Here is a 10,251-nt window from a genome sequence, read left to right on the forward strand (position 1 = left end):
ACAACATCCGCTAACACAATGGATTTTGCTTGGCCGCATTTATCGTACTTGCCAAGTATTTAATGACAACATTGTACTATAAGATTTAAAAAAATACATCACCCAAAGATGTAACTTTGTTGTTATTTACTCATCTTCATGTCATTGCAAAATGATGCATACATTTTTAAAGATCATAGCTGTTTTTAATTTTCATATAAAACCCTCATATTCATATTTTTATGTTTTTGTCACGGATACTGAACAAATGTTTTTATTCTTCTGTGTACTATCCCTTTAAATGTTTAACAAAAATGTGCACTAAAATACACTTTATTTAAGTACACTGTATAAATTTACTATTTTCACACACTAAAATACACAAAAAAATCTATTTATGTATAACCAACGCAATCTCACGACAATACGTACATATTTTACTAATCGGTTAATTTATTTTAATTCATACGGCCGTTTTTGTATGATTTGCTATTGCCGCTGTGACGTTGGGGTTGGGGCGGGTTTTATTTTTTGAATTTTATGATATTGTACGTTTTTTGTATGATTCACTTCATATAAATGAATACAAAATTAGCCAACGCATATCAGGCTGGTATTACATATTTAGTATACTTTTTCAAGTGCACTAAAGTACAACAATACTTTTAATAAGAATACTTGTAAAGTATAACATTTACTTTTATTTATCACAAAAAATCGCAATGTACTAATAATTTACTTGCTGGTATATACGATTATTTTTAGTACATTTAAGTATATTTTAGTTTGCCCCGTGATAACTAAATCAAAGAAGTTTTGCGTCTTTAAAGTAAAACTATTAAGACATTTACATGGTAACACATTTTCGCCAGACTATGGCACAACTTTATAAAACCCTGAGAGTGGGTTGTCCTTGATGTCTGAATGTTCTTTGTCTAAATCTAGACAAGTTTATCCATCACGATGGTTTACAGTAAGCCGAATACTTAGCAGCCAAAACTCCCACGCAGCTTGTCTGTGATGGAGGATACTGTAATTGTCATCCACCAGACGAACATGTTGTGAGCTATTAATGACATGCTTAAAAACAGCGTATGGTGCTATCTCTGTCTCCGGTGTCGGCTACGCATTGCTAATTATAGCAACAACAGAATGACAAAATACTGGATTTGTCACTTCTGCTGACAGCATTAGACAACAGAGAGAAAATAGAAAATGTAATTATTGATGCCAGTTTAAGCTTTACTGTTACTACTGCTCATAATTATAAATAAGACTTTTAGTAACAAAGTATTACACTTAAGCACGCACACCATTCACTTTCAGACTTCAGTATTTCACTAATGTAGGGTTACAAGGACATGAAAAATTACGAGGTGGTTTCCCGGACAGGGTTTAGACTAATCCAGGACTAGGTCTTATTTATATTAGGTCATTTAAGAAGCTTTTACAAACATACCTTACACAAAACACTACAGGTTAAGGACCTTTAAATTAACACATTATCGAGTAAATTCAACTTAATTTTAATCCACTTAAATTTGTAAGAAGGAAAAAAACTTAATAATTTTGTGTTAAAACTACATGAATGATTTTGGTAAACATATGTTCCCAAAATGCTTTGCATAGGAAAAAATTTAAATTTAATTTAATTTTATGTTTTAACTAAAAAAGAAAGACTTGTTAGTGTGAGTTTCTGTAGTTTTGTAGTTACTATTGTTCAGTAGAGTGTTGTTAGTGTTTACACTGTACGTGACACAATGAAAATCATGATGTGTGTTAATTCACTCAATGAGCAATAACTGTGCTTATGTCAGTACTGAGACCTCTTCCTATTTGCTCTTCATAATGTGGTATATAATAATAAATATGTAAAGAAAAGGCAATTTTACATGATTCAATCAGATTTCATTAAAGAATTAAGCCTTTAAAAGTAGGGGAGAGCGGGGTAAGTTGTCACACTGTTCATAACTCCAACACTAGAGCTCTATCTCAAATAGCCACTTTGTGTGACGACTTTTAACAGCGACTTCAACTTTGTGTTCACATGTGGTCAAGATCGCTCTAATTTGACGTTAGCACAATTTTCACATTTTTGGCTTAAAAACTAAAAAAATGCACTTTATATTTTGTGCAATACAATGTCAAAATTGTACAAAATAGAGGAGACAATAACGTGTCCTTTGTTACTTTAGCTGATATGTTGAGCTAACCCTGATATTTAGCCAACATTAACACATGTCAGTTTGGGGCAAGTTGTCTCAATGACTTTTGGGCAAGTCCTTACATGCTTTTCACACTGGAAATAACTATGGGTTAAAAGATAGCCCAGGGTTAAGCACATTGTGAAAAGAGTTGAGTAATTGTGTTGTTCTTTTTAGATAATCTAATTTAACAACTTACCCGCCGATTGGGCAAATTGTCACAAGTAAACATTCTCTATTCAACAGTCTACAACTCCTTAATGAGATAAGATATGAAAATGTAATACAACATATGTGCCCAAGACTTCTTTCTTTCATTTGGTATGAGATTTATACGATGTATGGTGCTCAGTAAATGTTAGACAGTGTGAAGAGTGTGAGAACTTACCCCGCTCTCCCCTAATTCAAAATATTATGTAAAATATTGTAACCAAAATTAGTACGTAAATACCACATATTTTTTACAGTGTAATTTTACTCTACTTGGTTAAGTCTTGTGGGTTGTTCCAATTCACCACCCTTTCAGGTTGTTCGTGTACAAAAAAGGCCACTGAATTAAACGTCTGTATTTTATCAGATATTTATTTTTTATTTTTTTCATAAATCTGTTAATCAACCTCAGTACTGATCAAACCTACCAAATGTTTACAAAATTTCCATGATTTTAACTCTTTAATTGTTTAGTTCATAAGTGGTGTCACTGATTTGGGGGGAACACAAATTGACTGATTTTTAATATAAAAAGTGATTGTGGACTGGATTTTTTTTACCTTTTCACAGTCTTGGGCATGCCAAAGATAGGTAAAAACATTGGCTTTGATGCATTTTTAGTTTTTGTGTAGCATTGGTTTATATTTTTTTCTCCCTAATTAGTTGTTCGTGGCTTTTTTGCCCCATTGACTTCCATTATAACAAAATTTTTTGATTGCAAAGCCATGACAATTAATGAAGAGTTTGGTTCCAAAACGCAATAAATCCATTTTGACAAATTTTGGTAAAAACGTGTTTTCTATACCAAGAAAGTGACAAGATGAAAACAACTATTTTCTGTTACAAACTTTCACATAGCATCTTTAGGTTATAAAAACATAAAAAATTCAAATCCATAAGTTGATTTTCAAAGATTTATTATAAAAACGGATAATTTTTTCCACAAAATGCAATAAATCCATGACAAGTTTTTATTCAAAATGCTATAAATCTATTGAATCAATCGCCTATATAAATGTGCATTCATCTTTGCCATGTTATATTCATTTAGTTGACTAGTTGTACACACTAATTAAAAATATAAACATTAATGTCATTAATCAAAACACTTACTTTGTCATATTAAGATCACTGTCATTGCGGTTACTTGACGTCTTCGCTTAACGTCTTTCACAGAGATCAGCTGTAAAATGTTTTTGGTCCTGCTCGATTTTCGTTGACTTTGAGTAAAATAATGTAAAGTTTTTCATAAGATCCTCTGGGGTCAATGTGTTAGCATGAGAAGCTTGCTGTCGGGAGAACAAGCACCCGTCTCCCGAGTGCCTCTCAGGGAAAATATTAGATGCTGATGGCTTACGTTTCTTTCCAGTCACAGAAAACCATCACAGGTTTAGCGATGCAATTAAAGTATTATTTTGTTTTGTTTGTTGATCACGAAGTACAAAGTAGATGAGGAAAACTAGGACTCCGTGGACTCAGCGCGTCCGCCATTGTTTGTTTACATTGCATGACTGGTGGGCTAATATCAGAAATGGATTTATTGCGTTCTGTAAAAAAGGAGCAGTGGCGTTTATCGCATTTTGGGAAAAAAGGGAGAAAAGATGACAGAATAACACGGCGGATATTGGATTTTGCGTAAAATTAAGAATTTACTTTTAACTACTGACCTGATATAATACTGATTTTGGCAGTAACTCATTTTTTTCAAAAATGGCGTTTGTCGCATTTTGGAACCAAACTCTTCATATAATCATGCATTCTTGATTGTTGTGGATTTTTCCTTTTGCTAAGAGGTAAAATTTGTAATTGTTACTGTTGATCACCAGAATCACTTTTTATATTGAAAATCTGTAATATCGTGTGTGGGTTTTTTTCATCAAATCAGTGACACCACATATGAATTTGGCAATTGGGTAGTTGGAATCATGGAGATTTTGTGGGCATTTGGTGGTTTTGGTCGGTGCTGAGGGTGATTAACAGATTTATCAACAAAAAATTGGAAAAATATTCATCTGATACATTTTAACAGCTGTTTAATTTAGTAGCTTTTTTGTACACTAACAACACGAAATGGTAGTAAATTTGCCCACGGTATATTTTGGAGGTTTTGAAAAATGTCTAAGCATTTTCTCAAAATATGTGTAAGATTTGTCACCAAAAATCATTCCATTTGCTGAAACACAGAGAAAGCCAAATTAAGACATAAAAAACAAAATTGGCCCAAAATCGCCTCAACAACCCACAATGGTTGAGTAGATTTACTTAGTTTCCATATGTGTAAAATGTACTTGAAAAATATTTAAAAATAAAAATGAAGTAAATTCTCCTTTTTGTTTTTTTTTCAGTTCATTACAAAATACACAATTTATCAGTATGTCTGTGTTCCCTGGGTTCGACCCCATTACCTTTTGTGCTGCTAATGCAATGCTCTACTACTGAGCTATACAGGTGCACATACTATACAGAAACATGCATGCAAACCACTGGAAATACCAATGCAACCACATAGCAATGCCCTAGCAGCAAAGACCTGGCAAGCGTCTACAACATTTTAGCAACCACGAAGCAACGCTTTGCCAACCTCTAACAGTTGAGCACTTATCAAAATATTCATCAAATCTGCTATTTCTTGTTTATCATTTTATTACTAATTCATGGTAACTGCAAAGCTTCTAGGCTGTAATTGCAACACGTGTGTCTACCATAAAAAATGAGCTACTATTGGAGAAAGCAGATCCTGAATAATTGAACACTGAATCCAGGTCCTGGTAATTGTTCGATTAGCTTCATACGGCGTGTAGCGACAGACTACATCTTCCAGGCTGTCTGCAGATCTTCAAGGTCGGGTGAAAAGGGTCATCTAATCTCTCTCTACCTGAATGTCATACCACCATCTCCTCAGATCCATAAAGCAAAAGCGGCAATATGTTTAATCCCCACCAATAGCATTCTTACCGGCAAAGTCGTACAAGGAGTGACTACAAAAATCATTAGTACTCTATAATTTACAGCTTCATACAGTACACACATAAACACACGTGTACTGCAAAACAAGTCCTCTAAAAAATGACACCTAAGAATAACACAATTGTTGTCTTTTTAAGAGGCAGGTAATGAGGCAGAATTATGCTGTTATTTGACACGGTAAGAGCAGTCATTGTGATTTTACTATTATCAACTCACAGCACTCCCTCTGTGCTCACCAATCAGAGCACAAAGAGGCTGCTGTTGTCATGGAAACGTTGTGGTGACTTAAACCAGAGACAAGAGCTCCAAGGCTGTGCCGTCTCTAGGCGACTACAGGTGCACATCCTGAGTAAAGTCCACCTTAAAGAAACCCCAAAGATGGATGGACCTACACCTTCTTGTTGGACACTGATTACCTTTTTTAGTTTTCAGACAACGAATTTGGCAAAGTGACATTAGGCACAGACGTGTGATAGTAATGAATTCATCAAAAGTGACATCTCAAGCTGTTTCAAATGCTAGCGGTTTTGTTTTCTGCAGCCTAGGTAGGGTTTTAACTAATTCCCTTACAAGTAAACGACACGACAGGCTATCCTAGTTAGGGGTCAGTGTAAGATATTTTGGTAGATGAGGATGAAATCTCAGCAGGATTCCCAGCTCATTGACCATTCATTTCAATAAATCAGTATCAGGCTTAACTGTAGGGATGCACCAATACAAAATCTATGTCCCAATACCGAGATTGGATTAGTTAGAATAACATCTACTAATACCAACAGATACTGATAGTTTTGATTTCCCCCTCTTGTTTCTAATTATGTCATAACTTGAAACAAACCAGTGATACGTGGGTTGATCCAAAGTGAGCGGGGTGCCTGCGGTCACCAAAATATTTTTAATGATAATCGGGTCGTGGTTGGTCAAGTCATTTGAAATAAAGATGCCAATTAACTATTTTAAACAATGACTACTATTAAAAAATGCTGGCGAGGAAGCGGTCGGGTACAATTTTTTTTTTGCGGTCCGAGTTGCAGGCGGGTTAGTTGAAAACGTTGGTCGGGGGCGGGTTATTATACACTGACCCGCGCATCACTGGTACAAACCGCAACTCTGTTGTCATTGTCACCCAATTCAAGATGATTACACAGTATAAGCTTTGATTTGTTTTTCTGCACCTTTTGATAAGGATATAATCTACTCGGATCATCACCTGTTTTTACAATCAGCAGATGTCCGATAGTTGGAAAAATTTTAGATTATAGACTGATATATCGGTGCTATTTAATGAAAATATCTTTAAAAACCTGAGAATTCTTTAAGTGTCTGAAAAATAACTGAAAATAAAAATGTGATAAAAATAAACTGACTATACCAGAACAGGCCTTAAATAGTAGCAAATTCTAAATGGTATATTAGTACTGGACCTGCAAAAAATCTATTTCTTACAGATCCTTAAGAATAGCATCCTTCACTTCCCTAAATTTGGAATTGCTGGAATTTTTGAATGGCTTTGCAATGTATCGCGATACACTTTAAGTTAAGGAGCGCCATCTGATACGGTTTCGTTTATACAGGCGCTGCAGCTCCCACTTGTGTTTTTTAGAGAGATGTGCAATCATTGTGTTGATCTGAAATCATCGCGAATCGCGATGATGTCAAACAATCACAATGAGACGATTATTTAATCATTGTGACAGCGGTGCATCCCTAATGAACTGTTTAACTATATTTTATGCCTTTTTACACCAGAAATGTGTGCTCCTTGAAACACAGGTAACATAAAAATTCAGATATCAAAAACCCCAGTCACACTTTGGTCCCGTAAAATTGTCAGAGAGGCTTCTGTGTGAACACAAACACGTCCCATAAATGTTCTGGGATCGCTCCCGTAAAGAGGACCTATAGTAACATTCACGGAAAGCATTTTGGTGAACAATAGGCAGAAACAATGCCGTAGGAGGCGTGTCATCGTAACAAAAAGTTATGGTTCAGCTCTTTGACACAAACGCAGATCAACATTCACGACCAGAAATGTTGACAAACTGGACTAAAGCAGAGATCAGGGAGTTTTTCACTATCCGCCCTGATGCTGAGATCATTCACCAGCATGACAAAACAGCGCACCACACGCTTCTTATGATCTTGTCATAAACAAAAATCAGAATTGTTTCTTGAGAGAGAAATCACGGATAAATAGCAAACTTCAGACGCTGTGGAAATAACCTACCAAGTGAAGGACTTAAATACGTCACTTATCTTTATGGGATATTTCCCATATGTGTGTGAATGCACGCACAGATTTCAGAAAATAATTGGCAGTGTAAATGAATTAAAAATCAAATGATGGTCCCAGACAAATCCGGACGCATTTTCCGTGTTTTTTCCGTAATCTCTGTATTAAGGGCTATAGGTTGCATTCATCAAAACACAAATGCTTTGCATTAAGGACAATTATGAACTGTATAAGGCACATGTTGTTACAGTATAAAACATCAAGTGCATAATCAGTGCTGTTGAATAAAGCTACCTGACTGAAACTATACAGTGCAGTGCACCTAAAATGCATTTTGCCTCATTAAATATTCAAACCCTTCATAAAATATAATAGACTCTCAGATGTACCATTATGTGAAGACAACCATGTCCGCTTATAGGGCTAACAGAAATAAAGAAAGAATGTAACAATTTCAACAGGAGCACTGAAGTGTTGTTAAACGCAGTAAACGTGCCGTCATGCTGAAAGCACCGCTGTTTGCAGTATTGTTAGGAATCTTACACACAAACCCAATCTCTGCTACACTGAGGTCAGATCTGGCAATGCAGTAGAGATGATGAAGAGATCTTATATGTGAGAACAGACATACTCATTTCCTGACACATCAGAAAAAAATACTTTTTCTTTTACAAACGCTGACATATCCAGAGGTCGTCGAAGCACCAGGGATTAAGGCCAAATTCATTTACATCATATATGCACTATACACTGGTGCTGTATAGACAAATGATCCATTATTCAATTCAAATGATTCAAACAATGAACTTCTGTGGATTTTTTCTGCAAACCTTATTGTATATTGTATAATATAATCTTAATGTCGATATTAAATATAATATGAATTCTACATAAAATACAGGTGTCATGAAATATATTTATAAAAACTATAAAATGTAACTACATTGATATGAACTAGACATTATTTGTGCTCTATCAGATGCAAAAATCCTCCACTTGACTATTGCAAATAATTTCACTATTGTTTACATAATATAATATGACGTCATATAAATATTGATTATATTAAAATATTATTGATCAAGATTAAATGGTCTGGTAAATGCTAAATAAAGGTTTTATTCTACATAATTACATAAAATGAAATGTAAATTATTAGACTATGCGTATTATCTATATATAAAATAGAGTTTAAGATCAATATGACTATTAGATGTTTTATTGGTCAGTGATATTAATATTCCAGTCACACATTCCCATCAGTTATATGACTTTTCTCCATCACAGGTGTCAAACATAACGGTGCTGATTTTACCTTTACCGGAGCCGTCTGCGCCCGGGGTCTGCGCGGATGCGCCCGGTGTCGGCTCATCCCCTTCGAACAGCTGGTTCACTTCCCCCTGGATGTCACCGGCAGTCACCGTAAACCTCTTGCTCATGCTGTCGCCGGTGGCCTGAAGCGGGCTGAATAAACGGCGCTTCGGTCTCGTTCACCGATTCCCGGTGGAGGAATTTACCGGTGATGCAGATGCGCGTGCCGCACCGTTACGCGCAAATATCTACACACTCGATTAGAGCAGTACTGAGATCAGTGTTAAACTACGAGCAGAAAACGTGTCAGACGTCTCCGGTCGAGACGCACGTTGATTGTTCTTTGATATGAGACATTGAACGAGTCGCCAGCGGAGCATCAACCGGTGTCTGAGACTCACTCTGCATCCGGGTCCTAAAGCCTGCACCGCTTCTTCCCATTACAAACACTGATCAAGATATAAATAAACCATATGCACTGCACATATCTCGAAGCCAAGCATACAGTGATATATCTTAAAGTCTCCACATGTAAATCGGAGAACAATACAAGTTTTAAAATAGTTAAACATCCAATCAACAAATGTTATGACACTGCACACAAAGAACATTTTTTGTTTTTGTTTTGATAAGATTTTGCACTGTTTTTATATAAAGATTTATATATAGCGACTAATAATGCGTAATCAAATCTCTTTACATTGCATTGGTAAATCCTAGTGGGCACTGAAGCACACCAGATGTTGAGATAAGACGCATCAGATTTGTTCAGGCTATCTTGAGTCCTGCTGTCAATTAAAGCTTAAGGGCGAAATATCAAATATAAAGACACAATAAAGGGGACATATCATGAAAATCTGACTTTTGAAAGTGAAAATTTCAAAAAAAAAGTTGAGTGTCCCTTTAAGTGCTATATTTGGGTCTCCAGTGCTTCTATGAACCTAGAAAATGTGAAAAAGATCAACCAACTAAGTTTTGGTAAACCATTCTCTGCAAGCATGTGGAAAAATAGCTCATTGAAATTAAACTCCTGTTGTGATGTCAGAAGGGAATAATATTGCCCCTTAATCTGCACTATCCAACCAGGGCACTGCCATTTAGTGCTCATTTGCATTTTAAAGGACACGCCCAAGAACGGCACATTTTTGTTTACAACTACAAAGTGGCAATTTTTACATGTTATAATAAATTATCTCTGGGGTATTTTGAGCTAAAAGTTCACATATGTACTCTGAGGAGACCAAAGATTTATTTGACATCTTAAAAAAGTCTTGTGAAACGTCCCCTTTAAGGAAACGGTTTACTAAATTTGAACATCTACCATGGTATTAACATTTAGGCCTTCCA

The 10,251-nt window shown here is 35.5% G+C and overlaps 1 protein-coding gene across 3 annotated transcripts in view; it reads right to left on the reverse strand.

Moving 5' to 3' along the window:
• The window catches only part of slc12a5a (solute carrier family 12 member 5a), a 149,600-nt gene extending 140,326 nt beyond the window's left edge, over window positions 1-9,274 (reverse strand). For 2 of the 3 annotated variants that reach the window (XM_073870523.1, XM_073870521.1), the window contains exon 1: window positions 8,909-9,274. In XM_073870523.1, coding sequence (XP_073726624.1) covers window positions 8,909-9,032 — 124 coding nt within the window. In that variant the 5' untranslated portion in view covers window positions 9,033-9,274. The remainder of the gene's footprint in view (window positions 1-8,908) is intronic. The other variant, XM_073870522.1, reaches the window with a different exon arrangement.
• Between the last annotated feature and the right edge of the window lie 977 nt (window positions 9,275-10,251).

This window comes from Misgurnus anguillicaudatus, chromosome 8 (assembly GCF_027580225.2).
Source record: "Misgurnus anguillicaudatus chromosome 8, ASM2758022v2, whole genome shotgun sequence".
Lineage (NCBI taxonomy): Eukaryota > Metazoa > Chordata > Actinopteri > Cypriniformes > Cobitidae > Misgurnus > Misgurnus anguillicaudatus.